Source organism: Anser cygnoides, chromosome 20 (genome assembly GCF_040182565.1).
Source record: "Anser cygnoides isolate HZ-2024a breed goose chromosome 20, Taihu_goose_T2T_genome, whole genome shotgun sequence".
In the NCBI taxonomy this organism is placed as follows: Eukaryota; Metazoa; Chordata; class Aves; order Anseriformes; family Anatidae; genus Anser; species Anser cygnoides.
In genome coordinates this window covers 10,734,649-10,759,107 of record NC_089892.1, presented here as the reverse complement: position 1 = coordinate 10,759,107, position 24,459 = coordinate 10,734,649, and the positions used below count along the sequence as shown (strand labels likewise).

Below are 24,459 nucleotides of genomic sequence, written 5' to 3'. Positions count from 1 at the left end.
CCTACCTTCACGTAGGAGTTGCACGGCCGGCACTCCTTCCCCAGCAGACCTTTCGCTTCCATGACTGGAAAGGAAACGAGGCAGTCAAGGCCCAAAGCACCGGGGAAGGCATCTCCCGGCACCGCAGCGCTCTGCTCTGCGGGGCCGAACCTGCCTCACACTGCCGGACCCCGCACAGCTCCCCACAGCCCGGCCTCGCCAGGCACCCACAGACAGGCAGGCGTTGTGCTGTAATTTTTCTTTAACACAGCCGTGTTCTGCTGGCACCTGTGGTGAGGATGGCAGCAGATTTAGTTCAGCGTCCGGATGGCAAGCTGTATTTCATTTGCCGGACCTCTGTGCTCCCTGCCCTGGAGCCAAACGCCCCATCAGGTTAAATACCAAGGGCTGCATCCCAAGGCAGCCGTGCCAGCAGGGACTCAGCACCATCCTGCTGCCAACAGTGGGGAGCCCTGCCCTTCCCCAACGTAGCTGGAGGCAATATCTGAGCTGCAGAGCCCCGATAGCCCAGGACAGGCTCCCGGGGCGATGCTAAGCTCGCTCCTAACATCCCCAGCAAGGCAATGGTGCCTTTGTCAGGAAGAGAGATGTGCTCCTAAGAAACATGGTAGTCCGGGCAGAAAGCCCCGTGCACAAGGGGAAAGGGGCTCTGCAAGACCCTCTGGTGCCTTCTGAAGCAGTTTGCAAGGTTTGCCAGGACAGGCTCCACCAGGAGCCTCCTGCTCCAGACAGACCTGCTTTGGGGTTAAAGGTGTTGGGGTGGAGAATGAAGAAATAGGATGGATCACCCCGCCGTCACACAGCTTCCTCCTGCACACGCTGACTACCCTGAGCACCCAGTGCATGCGGCAGGATGTTGGGTCCCAGGCCTTGGGCCGCACTTCTGCCTCTGCTCAACCATTTCTCAGCTCCAGGCCCCCACTTTGGGGGACAACATCCAGAATAAGACAGTGACTTGCATCCATGCTGAGCCTGCTCCAGATGGAGGGATTTGGGGTGAAGCTGGTGTCAGAACTGGGCTGGTGGGAGCCAAAAAACATTTTCCTGCTGTTGTGTCTTTACAAAGCTTCCGTGCACAGCTGGAAAAGGGCAGCAAGTGGAGAAGAACAGGGGCTGAGCATGGCTCAGCCGGTCCTCGTGGCCCCACCAGTCTCAAAACATCCTCTACCCCCATTTCATTACAAGCAGGCAGGGGTAAGGCTGGCCGTAAGTTGGCTGTTGCCAATATTTTTGGCTAATATAAAGGACATTTCAGAGGAGACAAAACATTTCAGATTTTCTCTTCCAGTTTTTTTTTTTTGGTCTTTTTATGTCTTCATACAGAGCAAAGTAAAAACTTTATATAACTGGAACACAAAACACACTGTGGTCACCTGAAAATGAAAGTTTCCAGAAATTTTGGTTTGGCCACTAAACCAAAGAACTGCTGTGCTGTGGAGCTGTTCCTGACAGGCACCACAAATCCCTCCAGGCCTGAAAGAGCTCAAAGGCAGGGCATGGCAGTGCTGTCCCCACCGCTAGTCCCCCATGGCTCTGGGGCCACCTCCCCACACGCCCTAGGGTGACACTCACCATGCAGTGCTAGGATCCGGCCCCGCAGCTCGATGGACAGCTTCAGCTGGCCTGGAGGAAGGAGAGGGGAGACAGTGAGGGAGACAGAGCTCGCACCAGCGCTCAGCAGGATGGAGACTTCACAGCCCCAAGGCTTGTGCAGGGCCAAAGGCGTCCTGCTCTGCCCTGGGCACAGGGCATCGCTCAGGGAGCCAGGGAAAAGAGGTGAGAACATCTGCTATCAAAAAACTCTTACACCTTCAGATGCAAAAAGCATTCAACAAAAACTGAATACCGTTTTCTCAGCACAGAGTAAGCTGCTGGCATGAGGCAGGAGTCATGGCAGAAAGGAAGGCAGAGCATCAAGGCGAATAGTTGGATTTAGCAGAGGGTGAGCTTAGCCTTGCCAATGGATGCAGCGTGCTCAAATCCTCCCCCTGCCCGCATTCAACTTCCCCTGCACCTCTCTCCTGAGCTTCTGTGTGGTCACGGGGCTGTCACCTCCGCAGAGGTGCCAGCAGGCCAAGCTGCAGATGGCCTGGACGAAGGCCAAGGACAACCAGTGGCTTTTGGTGGCAGGAAGGTGCCTGCACAGGGTCAGCCGAGGCACTAACCCGGTGTCATGCCTCCGCTGCTGCGGGACCGCGCTCCTCGCACACCTCCCCCCTGCTTGCCCTGCTGCACGCCTCACCCAGCCGGGTGGTGCGGGGGAAATGGGGAAGCTTTAAAAGCCCTTCAGTGGCTGTCACATCCAGAAACAGCTCGTTATCATGGGTACTGTCGAGCAGAGAGGACATGGTGACAAGGGCCAGCACAACACAGCTCGCAGCACAAGCCCAGCCGCCGGGCAGCAAAGCATGGGGAGGGCACCCACACCGCAGCCTCCCCGCGGGGCTGCGTCCCATGGGGATCCCAGCCAGCTGGGGCTGGTAGCAGACAGGTAATCTCCTAAAACCAAGAGTCAATGCCTGCTTTAATCTAGGATTAAACAAGAATGGTTTCGGACGTGTTTTGACACTGAATAGTTGTCAGGTGGCCAACGAGGCCAGCAGCTGCCAACCCCAGGCCGAGCAGCGCCGCGCTGTCCTGCAGCCCAGGGCTTTTGATCAGGGAGGTCGGGGAGAGCCTCGAGGAGCTACATGAACACAACGTGACTTTGCAGCAGGACTGGACGGAGATACCCTTAGCCCCAATGCCCTGGCTCGGCTGCAGCCCCCTGCCAGGCTGTGGGCCCGGTGCCCCTCATCGCCGTGAGCAGAGCGAGGAGCGGCCAAGAGATCCCAGGCAGGACGGCTCTGGCAGCCTGGCGGTGAGACGTGACCACCACAACGCCAAAGCGAGAGTCGTACTTTCCAAGTCCAACACCGTTTCTAAAAAGCTGACCCTGGGCTCTGAGGGTCTGCACCAGGAGCAGAATCGGACTGACCAAAAGATGGAAGTTAGGGAGCAAACCAGGGAGACGGCACCGGCTGGACCATCGGGACCCCCCCAACCTGCTAAAACCACCGCAGCCGGGACCGAGTCTGTGGCAGGAGTCACACAGCAGTGCCTGACGCTGTGCAGAGGGGTGGGGAGAGCAAGCAGGGGACAAACCAGACACCCACCGAGCACCTCTGGCCGTGGATGACAAAAACAAGGGAGGAAGTTTCAAGCTGCATTACTGCAGGGCTTGGAGACCAGAGCAGGGAGGAGATCGTGCTTCCAACCCACCGACAAGATATGGGGCCAAGTGAGCCGCATAACACACGGCGGACCTGCTCCCTCCTGTGGGACTGCCTCCCTTCTCCCACAGGGGGAGAGCAGCGGGTCTGCCCGGAGGTGGGACACGTCAGAACCAGATCCGGGCACGGCCCCAGGAGCCCTGGCAAGGATAAAAAAGCAAAGGGGGTTGGCAGGGCCGAGGCCAGGGCGGCCATGCCTGCCCTTAGCGGTAGGTAGTGAGCCAAGGGAGCAGATCTTGGTGAGGGCAGAGTGAGAGCACTTCTGAGAGCATTTCTGCCCCCCTGCAGGTGGAGAAATAAACTAGAAGAGAGCTCAAAGTCTGTCAGGGACAGGGCTGGCTGAAACCCAAGTGCAAAGGCTGGAGGACCCAGGCCGGCCTCTGAATCCAGAAAGCCTTCTGCAGAGACACAAGGACCAGATGGGAGAACTATTTCTAAAGAACAAACCAACAAAGGAGAATCCCAAATACACCTTTGGCTGGCAGTAAAGTCACCATCTGCAAACACAGCATCCACACCTGGAGAACACACTGCTACAGCCCGCTCGGCATGCAGGTGATGGCCCTTCAGCAGAGCTGAGAATAAAATCCAGCTCTTTCACGGCTGTGAAGCCAACCTGCAGTTCCTGCTGCCTTTCACAACACCCATGCCAGATCCCCAAGCTCCCGCTTCTTATCTGGAGCTGCAATTTGTGATTTTTGGCACTGCCTGGACCTGTCCGCAGGCAGCTGATTCCCAGCATTGAACAGCCAAGCGGTCACAGCCCCAGCGCCTGGGAGGGCCACGCACGCAACCCCCCCTGGCTGAGCAAGGGCTTGGGTCTGCGGGCAGCAGCTCTGCTCCGCCATCTCACCCCTACATGTCCTTATTCCCACACACCAACAACTCTGCATCAGCCCCAAAGCCTGCCCACAGCACCCGGACTGGCACGAAGGCTCAGCTGGCAGCGCTTGCTGGGGTCTAGGTAAAACGCTGCCGGTGTTGGGAGCAGGCTCTGCCCCCCAAGAGGCTTCCTGAAAAAGCTCCCAAGGGAGGTGCTGCCCGCCGCCGTGCCAGCCTGGGTGCGAGGTGCAGATTTTGGGGGTGATGCAGGGTCTGACATCTGTGTAATTGCTCTGGACCAACCCAAAACCAAACATTCTCAAACACTCCTGGAGAATCAAACAGACGGAAAATATCTCTGGTGCAACATCTTATGTAGTCCAAAGCAAAATAGCCCAGATACGCTTCTTTTCCCTGGCATACAAAAAACAAACAAACAAACAAACACACAAAACTAACTTGCAGACATCATTTGCACACATCTAGACATCATTTCAACTTAAAAAACAAAACAAAACAAAACAAAACCATTTTGTAAAAGACACACCGAAGGAGTGCATTTACTGGGGTGGGGATATCTTATCTTACGGGATTGTTTAACCTGAAACAATTAACAGAACTTGTACCTCATTTTTCACTCAATAAAAGAATGTTGACAGAAATTTTTCAAATCTCTCTCCAGCTCACGTGTGTGTACGTGTTTGAGAGTGCACACCTATGTGTGCATGTGGAAATGTATGCCTGTGTACACGTGCAAGTGAAAGCAAGGCGAGAAATAAAGACAGGACACAGACTTCCTCAGGTGGGGTAAATCAGGGCAGTTCTATCTCATATCAACTTATGACAATGAGAATATCGCCTCCAGTTTCATGCCACCAGAGCCACCTCAGCCTTTTAAGATTTTAACCCTTCTGCTATCTCCAGATCTCCAGCGCGGTGGGAACCATCTCGCTGTTCCTCTATTAGCATTTAACAGCCACTGCAGCGCAAAAGCAGAACGCCCTGTCTAACCAAGCATGACGAGGAGTCAGGCCAGTAATGAATAAGCCCTGGGGAGGAGAAAGGAAGCTTTTGTGCTGGGTAATTCGGGGGGAGGAAGCTCCTATGCCCAGCCCTGGCCTGAGAGTGGCTGGGGCCACTCAGATCCGGGGGCAGCCCCCAGGGCCAAGGAATGAGGGATTGGGTCAGATGGGACTGTGGCCTTGGGCATCGGGTGCATTGCCGCTGCTTCTGGTTTTAGCTGTGCAGGGGCAGTGCCTGTGGCCCCTCTGTTGCTGGTGACACCAGCACCAAATTGAAGAGAGCAGGGAGAAAATGAGCAAGTTTGCCTCACCAGAAGTACCAAATATTGGCCCGCAGTAGGTGAGGATGTGGAACAGTCAGTGGGAAAGGTCCTCTCCTTCCCATGAGGGGCAGGAAATGTTTCTCTCAATGCCTTTGCTACCAAGCATCTCTAAAGCCACAAAGGGCAAATCGCACACCCCATGCACATGCCCCAGCCAGCCTGCCTGACCCCAAGGGTGTCCCAGCCCACTCATGCAGGGGAAGCACTCCTGGGTTTGCAGCAATTCCGGTGCTTCTATGGGGCCAGGATGGGACAGCAAAGCTGCTGTTGAAGAAGCCGGCCCAGCCTGAGCTGGTGGAGAGGATTTGCTGCACCAACTCATGCACTTGGACAGATCGGCTCAGTGGCAGCAGTCACATTTTCTGAGATGCACAGAGCAGTAACCTTCCTCCAGGACTGGGTGAGCAGAAACACAACCCCTGTCTAGGCAAGCTCTTAGGCTGCATTTCCACCACTCACCAAAAGGAAAAGGTCAGAAAAAGATTTTCCCCTGGTTTACCTTTTTCAGCGCACCCCTAAGATGAGCCAAGGGAAACAGTTTTAGCAGGGGGGCCCAGCACAGCTCACCCAAGTCGCCTGGATCAATAAGGTTAGTATAAATAAAAATAGGTGCAGTGAAAAGCCAGAGGAAGGGGAAAGAGCAGGCAGCTCATCCCGCATCAGGACCCGCACGCAGCTCCTGGCTGCACGCCCCATCACAGGGAGCAGGGCTCAGCCAGGCTCGCAGCACCGCTGCTGAGAGGGCACCCAGCACCCGTCCTTCTGGCCCCCAGGAGCTGGCAAAGAGGCGATTCAAGCTGAAGAACAAAGCCGGCACAAGGAGAACAGGGATAAAGCAGGTAGGAACAAGCGGAGCTGGTAACTGAACAAGTTCCCACCCATGAGAGAAGTTTGCTGGGCTAAAGGAGGGCACACACGAATGGCATCTGTCTGGAGCAGATTCAGCAGGAGGGAAAATCTTGTCCTTGTTGGTCATCTCTGGTGAATGGAAAAATGAGGTTTCTGCTCCTTAAAGTGGTTTTCTGGCTTCATTGAGGGAAAATGCAGGTGTTGCCTAGGCCAGGACAGATGAGAACCACAGGACACGAGCAGGGTGTCCTACCCAAAAGGGGGCCTTCTCAGGAGGGGAAAGCGGTGTCTGTGCGGGAGGTCCCCATGGGCACAAGGCAGAGCACCCCAAGGCCTTAGGCCCTGCCACCAGCCCTTTTGAAGTGACCTCGGTGACCCACAGAGTGGGGCTGTGCTGGCCCTGCCCTGCCTGGGTGCTCCTGCTCGCAGCACCACGTCTCGCCAGCCCTGGTCAGCCTGCAACGGGAGCTGTGGCTGCAAAGACGATGCTTGGCCCCAGCTCAGTTACAGGTGCAAAAGGCACCACAAAACTCACAACATTGGGCATGGATAAAGTCTTTGGCTCAAAAACAAGAGGATTTCAGCTTCCATGCTGTCCTGAGAAGTTTGACACTTAAAATCCAAAAGGGGAAGGAGCAGCAGCCCTGGCTGCCCAAGGCCTCTCACGTAACCCTCTCCACACCCCCATGGCTCTTTCATGTGACTGTGTGCACTGCTCATTTACAGAAACAAGCAGCAGCTCTGAAAGAAAACTTCTGCTTTAGAAGGTGGTGTAGGGCACCCAGCTTCCTTCTCTGACAAGCTGCCACACACCACGAGCAAAGGCCGTGACACCTGCTGCCGCAGTCACCCGCTCAGGGTGGCCGTACAGGGCTCGCCGCCAGGCCGGCTGCAGGCCACAGAGCCCACCGCAGCCCGCGGGCTTCTTCAGCCCACACGGCAGCACCAGGACGGCCACAGAAACACCCACACATAGCAAGGAAGGAAATAGGGGCTCTGTGGCGGCTCTGGCCGGCCCCACAGAGCAATCCCAGCTTGTGCCCATCCAGGGGGCGAAACGACCCGGGTGTTCAGCCTCTGGCCGAGCGCTACGGCACTGCTCGGCGGCTGCAGCCAGGCTTCAGGGCGCTGCCCGGCGTGCCTGCTCGATCGAGCCACACATTATTCCAGCTCAGCGAGGCAGAAGCGAGCGGGCTGCTCAGCGTTAACGCCTTGGGGGAGCAGCGCCTGCCATTCCTACAGCCACAGGGGCTTCGGCCACAGGCTGCTGCGGCTCCCTGTGCTGTGCCACCCAGGGCCACAGCCACGGCCCCCCCGGCACCGCGAGCACCCCGGGGGCTCACCGCTTACCGAAGGTGCTGAGGTAGAAAGAAGCTCCCAGGGGTTCAGCCCGGCGGGTGCAGAGCGAGACCCTGCGGACATTGCCGGGCTCCATGGCAGGACACCTCTAATTAGCCAGCAATTGGAGCCCCCCCGGCTCGCCTGGGAAAGCCGTGCAGCCGTTTCAGCCAGGAGGGCCAGGCGGGCGTGCAGCCGGGTTTCCAAGGGACGCGGTCCAACCGCCGGGCGTTTGAGCGGCGCAGCTCCCATTGGCCCCGCGGATTTGAATGGAGACCGCACCTGGGTGAACAAACAGGCCCAGGCCCCAGCACTGGGCTGCGAGCAGCCTCTGCCCTCCCCGGCCAGCCCCGGCCCACGCGCCGAGAACAAACTGCTGGGAAAAGGGAAAACCTCGCAACGTTTCTTCTCCCGTTCGCCGTGCCAGGCTGTAATTCTGCTGGTTGCCATCGGGCTGGCGAGCGTGAGCTCAGGACAGCGGCATTCACAGTGCCCTGGGGAAATTTCCACAGGCAAGGAAGGGGTGCAGGAGAATTCACCTCTGGGGGGTTAACCAAGGAGGGAAGGGGCGGCAGGGCAGGGGTTAAGCGCGTGCTGTCGTGTCACAGGGAAAGAGGCACACAGCCCTGCAGGGGACAGGTCTGCAGACCCCAGAGCAGCCCTTCCCAGCCCCTGGGGGCTGGCAACGCGCCCACCAGTTGCAGGCACTGGTTACACAGCTTACTGGGAGGCACCCAGAGGTGGGCACAAGCTCTGCAGCGTGTGGAGAAAAGGTGGAGGTGGTTTCTCTGAGCAAAACCTCTCCCCGGTGCCTGGGCTGCCCCAGAGCTCTCTGCTTCCCACCCACAGCTCCATGCAGCCCTGCTCCCACAGAGCAGGACCCCACGGGGGGGGGGGGCGATCTCCAGAAGTCCAGACACCATCTCCTGCACAGTCCAGGACGCTGGACACACGCACCCTGCCCTCCACCCCACGCGCCCAGCCAGGGCTGAGCCCCAGGCTCACCTGCAGACGCGCTCACACCCCCATCACTTACCTTTCCCTTTCACCCGTGCGTGGCTGATCTTCCTCCTGCTCCCCGATGGCCCCCTCTGCCTCCTTGGGGAGGAAGGTGCAGCCCCACGTCGCCCCTCCAGCAGCGCCGCCACGTGCTCTGGCCCCAGCATCCAGGGGCTCTGCCCCGTCCCTGCCAGAGAAAAGAGGAGATGGGAATAGGCAGGGCCAGGACACGGAGCGGGGACACAGGGGACGTCGCAGGCTCTGCAGTACCCCTTGTTTTAACAGCCACAAGGGTGTGCCCCCCTTGCCCCCAGCTTTCTCCAGGACACCACGCTGCCAGGTCTGTGCCGAGCTTCCCCTGGCCAGCTCCACGCAAGTGCCGGCAGCGCTGCCCCTCTCCCACACCATTACCCCCTGCCCAGGAAGGGTGGAGAGGAGAGACAGCGATATGCCACAGCCAGTGCTGCACCAGTGCAGAGCCCCATGCTCAGAGGGAGTCACCCCCATGCACGTCTCAGCTGCAGCCTCAGCCCTCACCGTGCCGCGCACCAAGTGCATCCCAGAGGCTTTGGTCAACACCAAAGCCTCTTTGGTCAATTGTTACCTTCAATTATATTTAAAACAGGCTACTGGCCCCATCAGGTTTTATTAGCCCATGGGCAGCTCTCCAGGACGCTGGAGATGCTGCCGTGACACTGCTTGGTGTTCAGGACTGTTTTGCAAGGTGCCAGCTTGGACTCAGCACCCAGCCCACAACCTGCTGAAGAGCTCAGGCTCCAAGCAGCAGGGAGGCTCCATGCAAGGAGGCATCGGGGGGTTTGCTTGTGGCCAGCACCCTGCGCATGGCACAGCGGCCCCAGCCTGCCCCTCCTTGGTCACAGCCGTCACACCACCAAAGGGCAAAGACCCAGAAATGGGAGCCTTGATGGAGAGGTACCTCCCAAACGCAGCTCACAGCAGAGGAACCACCACAGCCCAGTTTAACTACTCAAAGTCATAAATATCCACCTATGTGTCTCCCACAGATTTGAGCAGCACGGGACTAGTGCAGCACAACCGTCTTACGCTGCCCTTACGCAGAGGCAGTGCTAACGTCCCGTGGGATGTCCTGAGCTGCAGAGTCACAGGTTAATTCCCCCACCAGGGAATTTCCCCTCTGGCAGGGGTGCTGGGCAGGTCCAGCTGGATTTACACCAGTAAAACTGTCTGAAACTGCAGGAAAAGCAACAGAAGGAACAGAGTGAGCAAGGGAGGGATGCTCTCTGGACAGCCCAATTTATCACTGCCAACAGACACCTATTGTACCACTGCCATAAATCACAGCCCCTTTGGGCATCAGGAGGAGACAGATAACTGCCCGGAGTCTCCAAAGGCCCCAGACAAAGAGCTCAGCCCCGTTTGAGCTGCCTGCCCCCCACAGCGCTCAGCCCAAACCTTGGCAATCTGCACAGGCCTTGAGAAGGCGCATGGCCAAGCAGCCAGCTAACGCCGCCCACCGCTTTACTTGCCTCCTAAGATATTTAGAGCCTGCAAGGTCCTGGACTTTCTGCGGGCAGCTCCCGTGCAGAGATCCTGCCCCACAGTGGCAGGGTGCCAGGTGCCTCCTTATCCCTTCTGCACACAGCAGCACAAGCCACAAGCATGGCACCAGCCCCAGAGCCGAGTCCACACGGGCTGCGTGGGAGCCACTGACCTGCTCAGGGATCCACATCCATCCCCACTGACAGAGGAAGAGGCACCAGGCACCATCCACAGATGATCTGCTGGCATGGCACAGCACGGCATGGCACAGCACAGCACCTGAGCAGCCCTCCTGCACTCAGTAGGCTCCAGGTCTGTCCCCTGTCCCCTCCACAGGGACCCAGAGATCAGAGTGGGATGAAGAAGAGGACCCTAAAAAGATGTGTTTTCTTCTTTAGTTGCTACCCTACATAAAACGCAGAGGGTGCACAAGCAGCAGAGGTTATTTCAGCGAGCAGAAACCCCGTGGGACAGGCAGAGCCACAGCACCAGGAGCTCCCACATGCTCCATGGTTTCTCTGCAGCTCCCCCACACCTATCCTTTCCCATGACACTGCAGGATGTGAGCGCAGAGGAAAGCCAGATCCCTGTTTCCCAGTGAGGCTGACGCTGTCAGACGTAAGTGAGGGGAGCAGGAGATGCAGCCCAGTGACACAGGTCCAGGCCCTGCAGCCTGGGCCACCAATTTAACTCCTTTGGCTACCTGGAGGCCCCACAGCTCCCCGTGCTACCTGCAGCCTCTGGAGCTCCCCAGTCCTTCAGGACCCTGTGACCTGGGGACGCATGGGGGAGCCGGCACTGTTGGCTCCTGCCTCTCCTACAGGCACCTGAAGCAGCGAGCTCGGACCTGGGCCAGGTCTGGTGGAGCACAGTGGGTGCAGGTGGAGAAAGGCCTAACCCAGCTCCTGGGGCTCAGCGATTAAAGCATCTCTGCCCTAGCAAGTACCTGGATTCCCACATCTGGCACGGCTGCTTTGCGTGGGTAGGGATTAAAGCAGACAAGCTGGGGGGATGAACCCCTTCAGTCCTCGCAGGCAGCACCTGGGAGAGGAACCAAGTCAGATGTCTCGACGTTACGGAGCATTACAGGAGCTCTCCCTTCCTCCCCACAGGGAGGGTCCGGGGACTCCTCATCATCCCAGCCGCAGGGGGTGCAGACAGACCTCGTGAAGACTCAAAGCCCCTTTCTTACAGCTCCAACAGCAAGGTCACAGATGGAGGTCCCCAGAAGACAGCCTCCCGATTGCCTTGGGTCACAGGCAGAGCTGCTGTCACCCCCTGGGACGGGAGGCTTGAAGAAGGACCCTGCCACCAGCCCCAGCATCCATCCCTCACCGCGTCCCCCAGAAGCCTTGTTGATGCTGGAGCACCACACGCAGTTCACAGGTAAATGGTGTCAAGGCTCTGTCCTGGGCAATCAGGAACCAGCAATCAGGTTGGACGGGCACTGCTCAGGGATACAGAGCGATTTCTAAGGGGAACAGGCACTTCAGAACATTTCTCCCTTCACACTTATAAAAACTCTTCCCCTCATTTTGTTCAGCTGAACCCGTTTGCTGACATTCCTGGTGATCTCCATCTGCGAACCATCCAAATTGAGAATTTATCCCAACAAATGTACTAGTCCTTTGAAAAAAGACACGTGGGATTGCATGTTTCAGGGAACAGCATCCCAGCTATCAGTGACCAGCACAGCACATCTCAACCCACAGAACACACAACACCAAGCAGTCCCACTGGGGAGACAAGCAAGGGACCCACTCCACAGCCCCAGCGATCTCCCTGAATCTCTGTTAACACAAGCAGAGCGCGCACCAGCCCCAGTTTTGCCCTGTCCTTGCCTACTTCACATCCCCACGGCAGTACCAAGACCGCAGCTTACATTGCTCCTCTCCAGCACCGCCAAGCCTGCAGCAGTCCCTGGCACAGGGCCACACGCAGCTGGAGGTGTCTCACGGGGCCATCCTGTCTCCTAGGAGCTCCCCAGGCTCACACAAAGTCTCCCCTCTCCCTGTATTTATTGCAAAATGCTGTTAAAAGGCCAAAGGAAAGACAAACAGGACAGTAAAAAAATAAATGCACAGTTTCTCTAAAGCAGCCGGTCTCACAGATTTGGGTAAAAGAATCCCATTAGAGAGGTTTTTTCCCATCCAAACAAAATAACAGAAGAGGTGAAGAGTCCCTGTGGGACTCTGAGGGCTCAAAGCCATGGGAGCCCCACACATGCAGAGGGATTGAGGTTCATCAGCTGCAAAAATCAGTCCTAATTCTCAAACCCAGCAGGCTCAAACCCACTCCATCCTGCAGCGCATGGCACTAACAGAAAGCCCCACGGTCTGCCGCTGGCAAACGCAGTCCCACAAGGAGCTGGGCATCTCCGACACCCCACCAAGGGCCTGCGGGAGATACGGTTCCTCGTCTCCTCCACGCACCGGGATGTGGTTCGGCGGTGATAACCAGGCACCTGCCCGCTTGTAACGCACGCTTCGCACAGCAGGCAGAGCAGCACCGCGCGCTCCGCGGAGGAACCACCCGAGCACTCACTTGCCAGCAGCGGCGCTCCCAGCTGCTCCATCGCTCCCACGCAGGACGGTCCCTCGCCCCAGCAACGTCCGAGCACCAGCACCCGGCGCTCACGCTGTGATTTAGCTGCCACGAGCCTTTGACCTTGGCACTGCTGAAAAGGAGGGGGAAAAAACAGCACAGAAATGTCCAAAGGGAGCAGAGGTTGTGACTTAGAAGTCACAAATTAAATTGCGTGCCAGGAAGAGACAGTGGAGACGTGCCCCGCTCTTTGCAGGCTCCCAACAGTGAGTTACCAACTCTTTCTAACTTCCCTCTTAACATTCAGACCCCTGGAGACTGACCTTAACCTGCATTTCTATTACAGTCCCGAGCAAACTGCACATTCAGCTGGTTGGCTTGGGAGTTAATGACTTTCTTTTAAAATTTAACACAGTTCTCCGTCACAAACTTCAGTTTGTCAGCACTAGGATCTGCCTTTGGCTGGATATTCAAATCCAAACATGTGCTCGCACAGTTATGCCAGGCAAAACGGTGCTACACACTCACAGAAAACTTCCAAGGTTAAAGCTGGCTTTGAAACAACAAAACTAAATCAGGCTGGGAAAATTACCTGCCTTCCCAGATGACAAGAGGATTTTTAGGAACAGAAAGGCTATTTCTGGGTAATCCTGCTGGGATTGCCAAAGTCTGCCATAACGGGCGGACGCAAAACCTCAGCACTCTCCCAGCAGTGGAACTGCTGCAACCCTCTCTCCCTGGGGTCTGCAGCAGACATCGAGTCCAGGGCGTAGCAGGGGTTCCCCGACACCATCTCTGCAGCAAGCACAGCAGTCTTTCCCTGAAAAATGCCAGTGAGGAACCAGCAGAGCCACAGACTGGCTGATTACTAAATCCTTTTCCAATCTGGGACCAAGAGACAGGTTTCCCCTGCTGCAAGGGTATCTTTAGAAACACCTCACCGGCTCTGCTCGCATCCTGGAGCCTGCGTGTCCCACTGGAGCTCAAATCCGTGAGCCAGCCACGGCACCAGCACCGCATCCCCACGTGGTCCTTGCTGCTGCCTTTGCCAAGCTGCTGCCGTGTCCGCTCACACCGTAGGCAGGATGCACTCAAGGCACCATGCTCCTGCAAATCTGCACCTCTCAGCAGGGGAGAATCCTTATCACACTAGGGATTAAACTTAACATTCACAGCTAGTATATAGCTACAGCATAATTAGACACTTCTAGAGGTATGTTTTTCTGAGCCAATTCTGAGCCTGCAGTGTTGCTGTGGATTACTGGCTTTGGACAAATGCTAAGTACTAAGCTGTTGCTTATTCAGTTTAATGCAATAAAAATGATATAACGATCGACCTCAGTCTTTAAAACATTTCTCATAAAAGATAAGTTTTAATCTAGTAAAAGGTCCACGGGAATTATGATTTTTGCCTTGGTGTGGTCACACGGACCAAAGCAATTAAGCCGAAACAGCTTAAAAAGTTACTGCCCGTCTCCTGAGCTGAATTGTGTGCAGAGCCCGACGCTGTGCTCACATTCGGCGGCTGAGCTGCTCTGCCAGCTGGCAGGCACTGGGCACCTGGGCTCTGCTTCGTGCTGCTTCGCCCAGCGTCTGGCACTACCCGACCCCTCCGTGAGCCAGCTTAGCTCACTGATCCAGCGGAAAATGAACTCTTTCTGGCCTGGAAACCGAACCCCAGGAATGAAGGTGTGTGTTACTGCCAGGCAGGTCCAACAGCTTACTGTCACCGAAAACTGTCCCATTTGGGTGGTGACATACCATTAGTTCAGCCTTAACGTGGCCACCTTAAGCCACCTCTCTAGATTCATTTGCCTTCTGGATCAATTAGCAGAGCATAGCCTGATTATTACATACCTCACTTCGTGACAGCTCTGTTCTCTGTAGTCAGCAAGGGGTTCTTCCTTCCCCCAGGCTGAAAACATTCACTTTTCCAATGCTATTAAAGAGCACGAGGTTCATCTGTCTAGGTGAGATAATGTCTGACCCTGCTGCAGAGTTCAGGCCTGGAAAAATAGGTCTTTCTGAGCTGCAGTACAAACAGAAGCAAGATTCATGGCGAAACAAATGCAAGCAAGCAGTATGAAAGGCAAATCAGAGGTTACCCTACAGGTTTCCTCTTTGAAAGGAAAGTGAATTAACCTTCCAAAGTGAATTAACAAAGTTACCATTAATGTAATAATTGGTACATGCAGCTGAAAATAGCTCCTTAGCTTGTACACATAATTTGTCCAAATATCTTTCTTCGGTCAGATAGGAACATCTATTCAATCAGCAGAACTTCAGGCTGGTCATTTTTCAAAGTCAAAACCACTGAATTGGCTTATGGTAAAAGAGGATCCCTGAATGATATCTCAGGGATGAAAGAACTGGATCTGAGAACCTTAATCAGAGGTGATCTACCCTTACAAGACCTGAGGTTGGAAGAGAAGTGTGTGAGTGGCACCTACGTGCTAGCACGCTGCACTGGGAACTGGGCTCCTCTTCGCGGTAGCTATTTTTTCTATAGGAAATGGAGAAAAAGGAATGATTGGAAACATTGGAATCAAATTTCAGGACTGTTATACTTGACAATTTGGAAGATATTAAAAATAAAAATAATAAACTTACTTGCTTTCAAAACCAAAAACGAACAAACGAAAAAAGCAGAGCAGCCAGGGACAGTCTCTAAGATAAGACAAATTTAAACTAGAAACTAGTAAAAACAAATGCCTGTAACAATATCCCATACCACTGAAGTCACTCTGATCTGAGCTGTGTGCCTGCCTTCAGCTTTGTGAACATTTGGTCTCCTCTTTGTTACAAGCACCAACAGAGGCAATAAGACATGGGCTTGGGTTCGTGTCATTGAGGGGGAAGGGGTGTGAATTGGTTCACAAGCCTACCGGGGTAGGAATACACTCAACAATTTGCAGGCTCAGGGACTAACAGAGCCTTACGTACACCTACCTTGCAGCCTGAGAGCAACCCTGGCAGAACCAGCGGGGCTGTGCTCAGCGCACAGAGCGAAGGTTGCATGGATCGGAGCTTCGGCGGGTACGTGAACCACTTTACAGCATATTTCCTCCCCAGTTTTGAGGAGGGGAAAAGGTTAAACTAGACGTAATTTGAGTCACTGACAGCCTCAATATTACAGGACCTGCATTCCTTGTATCACATCTATCACAGCAGGGCTTCAACAATAATGGAAATTATATATTTGTTCCCCAGTAACTACTCTACATGAGAATAGTCTGTAATTTTTTAAAATCATTTATTTGGTCACGATGACACTGAAGTATCATTTTCACAGAAGTTAAGCAAGATTCAAGACCATCTATACTAACAGTGTGCTCCGCACAGTACAGAAGGCACTCGGTAAGCTCTGTATCCACTGCAACAGAAACATAGACGTGATATTTCTGTGAAATTCTGAGAAAAACAAGCAGGCTACCAGCCTCCTGCCCACCCTTACCACAGGCTTAAAACTCACAGAAGGTGGGTGTTCAGAGTAATTCACCTGACATTAGTGTTTTCTTCTGAGCTTTTTTAGAAGCTCAGAGGTGCAGCAGAGGTGGAAAGAGCCCTGTGACATTTGGAACATCTGCTCTATCTCCTCGAAGACTGGCTCAGGGAGATGTTCACAAGTTCTGGTGACAGAAATTAATCTGAGAAAAGTAAAGCAAACCTAAGATGAGCACTGGGGACCGAATGGTTAAAGACTATGGAGTGTACTGCCACAGCAGTTCTGTTGGTGTACTGACCCCATTTATACAGCAGCCAGCATTTCCAGCTAGGCAAACAAGAATTCACCTGATAGCAGCTGTAATTTTTCTTTATGCAGACCACACTCCCAGGGCCTACATGCTAGAAAAGCAAGAAATTGCTATCTCCCACACCACGGTGTTTGCTGAGCCATGCAGGAGACCTGCAGGCCCTCAGCCCTTCCAAGAGCACGAAGGTTACTGCAACCACAACAGCCAGACTCCTGTGCACAGCGCTACCTTGAGAAATTACAGAAGGCAAGCACAGCAATTCCTTCTTCTTGATTATTTGTCAGTGGTGATCCAATTCTTGAGGACAGCCAGAAGAAAACCCTTTAAGGACAGAACCACAAGATTTGTCTAATACTGATGAATCACTTGGTTAAATGGGAGATCACACCTACAGGCAATCACTAGGAAAGCGGTGATCAATGAGTTCGTAAAGCAAGTTCCTGGTAGTCTGATATACAGAACTCATTTACAAAGACCTAACCAAAGCAAGTTGCTGAGGTTCTCACGTAGAATTAAATCATTAATGAGTGAGGTTTTATGTATATAAATGAGGAAAAAAATCATGTTGAAAATTGAGCGCCTAAACTTCACAACAAGTCATTGAAACCACCTGCCAAGAAAAGCAATAAATGATCTTCTCCTTGAGGTCAGGAGTCAAGTTTACCTTACCAAAGAGATTCTTTATTTGAACAAGCTATTGAGATAAATTCTGGTGGAGACACCTGTTATATAGGTCAGACTGGGCAACCTAATGATCGTTTCCATCTTAAAAAATAAACCAAAATAATCTGGGAGAAGTGTTCAACTCGACCAACTATCTCACGTGAAAAACAAGAACTGCCTTAACTTCACGAGGATTCCAAGTTAGTTCTTCCAAGAGTAAGAATGCTCTTTTCCTTCCTTCAGTGAATTTAAGAATTTAACTATAACTTTATTTTCTCTTTAAGGCTGTAAAACCTGAATCAGTTTTCTAAACAGATCTAAGCACGTTCCTCTCCAATTCTCTTCAGTGTATCCCAGCACTGCGGATATTTTCAAGTAACCATGCCACAAATGGCTTCACCCCACTGGCTCACACCTGCAGGCATCATCTTTGCAACCACACCTGGTAGGGAGAGCAGGAAGATGGTATCATCTGTTTCAACAGTCTGCAGAACAGAAAATTTGTGCAAATTAATTTAGCGGGAAACATAAATAAATAAATAAAGAGGATATATACAGTATAAAATAAAGTTAACAGCACAAAACTGTAGAGAATCAGATTGTGGGTTCTCCTCAGGTATACCCATCCTAGGCCACCACAGGCTGACAAGCTGGCATCACATCCCACAGCTCCAGAGCTTTCATACTCAAATACCTTTTCTGGTCTCATCACGTATAAAACATATAAAACATGACTTACAGCTCATGAAGTTTCATTCACAGCTTACAGTGAAGCACGCACACTCTTGTTATTCTGCTAGTGACCATTGCATCCAAGAAAGAGGGTCCGTCGTAACAAGCCTTGCTCACGAGCAGAGGAGCCTTGGGTCGTGCCCCTGGCTTTGGGCCAGCATCATCTCCGTTTTAACTCCAGCCTACCCCCTCCGCCACACAATAACACAACTCTGCCTTGCTTTGTTCTTAAATTAGGCATATAGGAAACAACCTCGCCCTCTGGCAAAACAGAAAACAAACCAAGCTTCTGATGACTCTTCTAACAACAGCAAGTCGACAGCCTGTCCAAGGCCGGCATTAGCACCATCTGTTACAGTTACAAACGGACCAGCTCAATCAGTTGTTATTTCATTAAAAAGTAATGCAACACCTGCTGCAGCACCTCACCTCCGAGAGCCACAGGGTGACCGTAGAGTTAACAGCAGAACAAAGCGTGCTGGAAATGAGACTCGAGAGACGTGATTTGAATGTACAGTGATAGCCTTTTATTAATTCAATCACTATAAGTGGAAAAGTAATCAAGTTGTCACGCACACAAGCCTTCCTTCAGGTCTGACCTCTGTGTGCTCCAAATGCCACGCGCTATCCGCAGCATGCTATTACACGGAATGCAAGCTATAACCGTTACCTATAAACTTGTCTCACGAACGCCCACAAACTGTCCCCATTACGATACTGCCCCTGCCACAGGAAAATGCATGCTTTCTGGGGAAAAAGGCTGCACTGCCAATTACCGCTCCCAGCTTCAAGCACCACCCCAACACAGCGCGGTGCTACGACCAACCTATTACCCTCTCGCACTGTGAGTTTACTTAATTACCTCATCAGGTTATCGAAAGAGGGAAAATCCCGTGAAATTAACAGAACAGAAGTTGAGGCCAGGCACGACAGTTACGGGGCAGGGGTCTGCCAGGCGGCACGGCCTCACTGAAAGCAGTGCATGTGCCCTGCACGCCCCGACACCCGCGCTGTGGTGAATGGAGCCAAATCCAGTTGGAGGCCGGTCACTAGTGGAGTCCCCCAGGGCTCAGTGCTGGGGCCGGTCCTCTTTAATATCCTTATCGATGACCTGGATGAGGGGATCAAGGGCACCCTCAGTAAGTTTGCAGATGACACCAAGTTAGGTGCGTGTGTCGATCTGCTCGAGGGAAGGAAGGCTCTGCAGGAGGATCTGGATAGGCTGGAGCGATGGGCTGAGGTCAACTGTATGAAGTTCAACAAGGCCAAGTGCCAGGTCCTGCATCTGGGGCGCAACAACCCCAAGCAGCGCTACAGGCTGGGAGATGAGTGGCTGGAAAGCTGCCTGGCGGAGAAGGACCTGGGAGTATTGGTTGATAGTCAGCTGAATATGAGCCAGCAGTGTGCTCAGGTGGCCAAGAAAGCCAACAGCATCCTGGCTTGCATAAGAAGCAGTGTGGCCAGCAGGTCTAGGGAGGTGATTGTCCCCCTGTACTCGGCTCTGGTGAGGCCGCACCTCGAGTACTGCGTTCAGCTTTGGGCCCCTCGCTACAAGAAGGACATGGAGGTGCTCGAGAGAGTCCAGAGAAGGGCAACAAAGCTGGTGAGGGGTCTGGAGAACAAGTCTTACGAGGGGCGGCTGAGGGAGCTGGGGTTGTTCAGCCTGGAGAAGAGGAGGCTCAGGGGAGACCTCACCGCTCTCTATAGGTACCTTAAAGGAGGCGTAGAGAGGTGGGGGTTGGTCTGTTCTCCCACGTGCCTGGTGACAGGACGAGGGGGAATGGGCTAAAGTTGTGCCAGGGGAGGCTTAGGTTGGGTGTTAGGAAGAACTTCTTTACCGAAAGGGTTGTTAGGCATTGGAATGGGCTGCCCAGGGAAGTGGTTGGGTCGCCACCCCTGGAGGTCTTTAAAAGATGTTTAGATGTAGCCCTTAGTGATATGGTTTAGTGGAGGACTTGTTAGTGTTAGGTTAGAGGTTGGACTAGATGATCTTGGAGGTCTCTTCCAACCTAGACGATTCTGTGATTCTGTGCCAGGTCCAGGTGCCAGCACAGGAATTGCTCCCGCCGGAGGCTCCTCACCGTTGCTGCTGGCGGCCGCAAGGCGAAGGCCCAGGGGGTGAGGCCGGGGGTGCCCCGGGGGTGCCGCGGAGGCCCAGTGGGGGCTCCTGCTGCAGGGAGAGGCAGGGAGCCATGGAGGGGGCGAGGCACCTGTCCTGCCCCACGGCCACCAGCCCTGCCCCACGGGCACTAATCCTGTCCCACGGGCACCCATCCCTGTCCCATGGGCACCTGTTTGCCCCACAGGCACCATCTTGTCCCATGGGCCCTGTCTGCCCCACAGGCACCAACCCTGTCCCATAGACACCAGCCCTGCCCCACAGGCACCAGACCCACGCTCTCTCGCCCCCCCGGCCCCCATCGGGTCAGGCTCCCACCAACTCCCTCAGCCCCCCCCGGGCCCCCTCCAGTTCCCCCCCCCCAGGTTCCTTCAGGCCGCCACGGCTCCGCCTTGCCCCGCCCAGCTCCGTCCCCTCACAGCCCCCCCCCCCAGCCCCGCCCCGCCCCTCCGGCGCCTCCTCGTCGCCAGGCAGCGGCGGGCGCGGGGCAGGACGGGACGGGAGGGGCGGGCCGCGGGGCACGCCGGGACGGGGCGGAGGTGAGCGGCAGCGCGGGGCCGGGGCCGGGCCGGGCCGGGCCTGGGTCGGGCCTGGGTCGGGCTCGGTTCGGCCCGGCCCGGCTGGGCTCGCCCCGCGCTCCCCGTGACGCCGTCCTTGCCTTGCAGGGGGGGGTCCCAGGATGGCGGAGAGACCGGAGGACCTGAACCTGCCCAACGCCGTCATCACGCGCATCATCAAGGAGGCGGTGGGTGCCGGCCGGGGGGCTGCGGGCGGACAGGCGGACGGACAAACAGACGGACAGACCGACACACACACACACACACACACAGACGGACATGCACACAGCCCGCCCGCCCCCGCCGGGGCTCCCCGTGCCGCGGGTTTGCCGCCCAAAGGCCCGGGGAGGTCCGGCCCTGTCGGGCAGAGGGCAGAGGCCGCGCCCTGCCTGGGCAGGGGCCTTCCCCACGTCGGTCACTTAGCGGGGGGTGTTCGGTTTGGGGCCGTCAGCGAGCAGCTCGGGGGCTCGCAGGGTATCGGGAGCGTGGCGGTCACCAGGTGAGGTGGTGGCCGCCTCCACTGCTGAGGCCGAAGTGTCTTTGCCTCTGCGCGGCTTATTGTGCCTGAGAGAAAACAGTCGCGTTTCTGGGGGCCTTCAGCTGGCATCAAACTTCCTGCGGTAGCGTCTGAGATCAGCACACAGTTTCTAGTCCTGCTCAGTGCTCTGAATGCTGTCAAAGAACCAACACATGTGTTAGGCAAGTTTAAGTCACTTACAGCAGCTGCTGATAAAACTTGAATTTGCTTTCTAGCTTCCTGATGGAGTGAACATTTCCAAAGAAGCTCGGAGCGCGATATCTCGAGCAGCAAGCGTGTTCGTGCTCTATGCAACATCCTGGTAAGAATTTATTGCATCGCATAACTGGAGCACTTGGTTTTTAACTCACCTCTATGCTGGCTGTCCTGGAGATCTGTTTCAGTCTGTGTGTTGGTACTGTCAGACTAAATAAAATAATCTTTAGCATAACCCACACCACCAGATTGCCATAGTTTGGTTTGGATTGCCTTTTACAGCTTGATGAAGGCAAGAACCCTTGGCTGACTTTCCAGGCTCGCCATGTGGCTGCATTTGGGCAGATGTGAGCCAGCAGAGTCAGCCTTGGAGCTGGCCACGTGGATACAGCAACATCTTTGGGGGGTGGGGAGCATGCGGGTGGGCGTCTGCCCAGAAAATGCTCTGCCAGCAGTTGCTTTTCTGGTGTTGAGTACTCATGGCTTTCTGGAATTACCGCCTTGTAGCCCGTATTCAGACTTTCTCCTTCTTTCCCCCGGCTATTCATAGAAAAGATTCATGGAAGCAGAAAACTTAAAGATGTGGGAAAGCAATGCAACTAGATGAAAACACTAACAGGCAGTGTAAGCGAGAGGGCATCTTAAACTATTATAGTAAGTGATTTAAAAGCCCTGAATATTTAGGAGATTTTCTTTCTTGAAGTTGTTTGTGTCTTTGATAAACAAGAATAAATTGATGACAGTTATCAATTATCTGTCTTCTTCTTGTTTTTGCCTAGTGCAAATAACTTTGCCATGAAGGGGAAGAGGAAAACCCTGAATGCTGGCGATGTTCTCTCTGCCATGGAGGAAATGGAGTTTCAGCGATTTGTAGGCCCTCTGAAAGAATCCCTGGAAGGTATCGTCCTCAGCTCGTGTCGAGGGAAATGAAGCAGCAGCAAGTCCTGTTTTCCTTGAACATTGGACAAGCAACACTTACTTGCCTGTCTTGTTTCTCTTTTCTTTGCCCAGCATCCTACACTGCAGGTTGCCTGGGGATTAATAATGTGCACCTTAGCAGAACTGGGATAACATTATTTCACAACTGATGAGGATTGAGAAAGTCTCATCTGGTATCAATCCCCTATTATGTTACCTAAGGAAATTCTTAGGTGCTGCCTGTAAATGTGAACTCCTGCGACCTTTTCAGCATTTTTCTGCTGAAACTTAACGTGATTTCCTATGGAGCTGGTCAGCACAGCTCAAATAATAGGGTGAGTTGCTGCTCTGAGCTCATTGCTCCTGCTTTAAGCCTGGAGAGCTAGTGGACGTTGGACTTGAGCTACTGTAATGTTCATGCAGTGGCTGGCTTGCAGTTTTTCACTGTTTTCTTTTTAGTTTACAGACGTGAACAGAAAGGAAAGAAAGAAGCAAGAAAAGATAAAGACAAAAAGACAGATTCAGAGGAACAAGATAAGAGCCGAGAGGAAGAGAATGATGATGATGATGAAAGGATGGAGGAAGAAGAACAAAACGAGGAGGAGGAGGTGGACAACTGAGCTTGCTGATGAGACGTGCAGGGGTTGGGTTTTTGTAGGGATATAAACACTGTAAAGAAATCTTGCTGTGTCCCCTCTTGTTTCCAGTAGAGCATTGTACTGTTCTTTTGGGGTCCATCTCTTTTTGACTTTAGCTTGTATATAAAGGATTTGGCTAAAACATTTTTAGTGGGTGGACCACCTCATCCCTGCGCACAGGGGGCTTGGCAGCCTCCCCAGGTTCTGAGCCGGCAGCAATGGGCTATTTGTGCTGGGTTGGCTCTGAAATAGAATGAAAAAAAAAAATCGAAGCTGCCCAGGAGAACCTGAGAGAATTGTTGAATAAGCTCGTTAAGCCAAGTCAGAGGCTGAATCTTTGTTAACCCATTGGGGCTTAGAGACTACACGATGATCTTAAGAGCCTTAGAAGCTGACCGCTTAAGCTTTTTGTCTATGTAACATTTTTTTCTTTAGTTTCTTGCATTCTGCCTGTGCCTTCTATTTTTTGCTCTTTGACAGTGATGCGTGTCTTTCAGCCTTACTAGCTGTGTGCAGCAATGCAGCACAGCTGTACAAGGGCCAGCGAACTGAGCTGGTTTTCTCCCCTAAACGAATCTAAATCAAAAAACCTCACCGTACTTACAATGCAAACTAAATACCAGAAGTGCTTGTTTTGTGTCTTTAAAACCCTTGGAGATGAAGAGGGTTTACTTTTTTTTTTTATGAAAAATCTGAAGCAAAACTAACTGGAAAAGTGTGTATGAGGAATAGTAAAAGGAAGGCTGGCTCACGTGGGACGTTTGCAGGGCAGCAGTGGATCTGGTGGTCTCACCTCCCTCCTCCGCAGAGCTGCAGTTCCTGCAGGCAGGTCGGTGGTTTTTCTGCAAGTCTAAATGTAGTGTTAGAATAGCAGTGTGTTGTTTTTTTTTTTCCTCCTGAACTGGAGTGGACTAATTACTTCAGAAGACATTCAGGGTGTGCAGCCTACCTCCAGGAGTGCAGCGAGGGCAGTGCAGTCCTACGTAGGAAGGCCAGCCTCAAGTCTGTGAATTTTTTTACGTATCCCCATCGAGAAAATGGGGTCAAACCAGCAGAATTAGCTGTTAGAATAAGCTTCTTTTGGACGCAGTGCTTTATTATTTGACCGATCTTTTTTCAAGACTAATAAACCTAATGTTTCAACTTAACTGAGAGCTAGCAAAGGAAATGAACATTTTAGGTACATTTACGTAAACCTCCCGGTTTTGCTGATGTGCAGCTTAAACAGGAGCACGTGGGAGGAGTAGTACGTCCTGTGTTTTATAAAGTTGATGCAGAACCCCCCTGAGAGCTCCCCAGCCTTGCCAGTTTTATGGCACAGTGACAACACGCAGAGACCCAGCTCCCGGAGAGAGCTGAATCACCAGCGATCTTCTGCCATCCAGTTTCCACTGGCACACAGTCAGTAACAGGAGACAAGGCCGCACTGACAACGTCTTCCCGAGGTCTACCAACGAAGGGGTGCTTCTAGCTTTTTTTTATATTCTCGTACCTGTGTGGGACGCGTGCTCTGGCGGGACCGACAGTTAAATAAAAGCCAGACTTTTTGCAGCCGCTGCCTCCTTCATTTCCACAGGACGGGCTGGGCTCAGGGCCGAGGGCGGGGATGGGGAGGGAGCCGTATGCAGGACGGAACGGGAGCGCGCACGGGGCC

General features: G+C 53.7%; 2 protein-coding genes across 5 annotated transcripts in view; one reads left to right on the top strand and one right to left on the bottom strand.

Annotated features, from left to right (window-relative positions):
• The window catches only part of RGS3 (regulator of G protein signaling 3), a 79,030-nt gene extending 66,214 nt beyond the window's left edge, over positions 1 to 12,816 (bottom strand). The window contains exons 1-4 of one of the 2 annotated variants that reach the window (XM_048054866.2): positions 12,691 to 12,816; positions 8,663 to 8,812; positions 1,573 to 1,623; positions 6 to 64 (exon numbers count right to left, since the gene is read on the bottom strand). In XM_048054866.2, the coding sequence (XP_047910823.1) occupies positions 6 to 64; positions 1,573 to 1,623; positions 8,663 to 8,812; positions 12,691 to 12,721 (291 nt within the window). In that variant the 5' untranslated portion in view covers positions 12,722 to 12,816. Of the gene's footprint in view, positions 1 to 5; positions 65 to 1,572; positions 1,624 to 7,638; positions 7,750 to 8,662; positions 8,813 to 12,690 lie in introns of those variants that run through there. The other variant, XM_048054877.2, reaches the window with a different exon arrangement.
• A 7,581-nt stretch (positions 12,817 to 20,397) lies between these two features.
• POLE3 (DNA polymerase epsilon 3, accessory subunit) lies at positions 20,398 to 24,356 on the top strand. Of its 3 annotated transcripts, none has more exons than XM_066980564.1 (5): positions 20,398 to 20,498; positions 20,625 to 20,704; positions 21,270 to 21,355; positions 22,029 to 22,147; positions 22,627 to 24,356. In XM_066980564.1, the coding sequence occupies exons 2-5, from the start codon at positions 20,639 to 20,641 to the stop codon at positions 22,785 to 22,787; spliced, it is 432 nt and encodes a 143-aa protein (XP_066836665.1). In that variant the 5' UTR covers positions 20,398 to 20,498; positions 20,625 to 20,638; the 3' UTR covers positions 22,788 to 24,356. The 3 variants fall into 3 exon arrangements, 2 of the variants coding, with proteins under 2 accessions (XP_066836665.1, XP_047911091.1); XR_007160204.2 differs by lacking the exon at positions 20,398 to 20,498 and adding an exon at positions 22,261 to 22,502 and having other exon boundaries at positions 20,505 to 20,704; XM_048055134.2 differs by lacking the exon at positions 20,398 to 20,498 and having other exon boundaries at positions 20,508 to 20,704.
• The last annotated feature ends 103 nt before the right edge of the window (positions 24,357 to 24,459 follow it).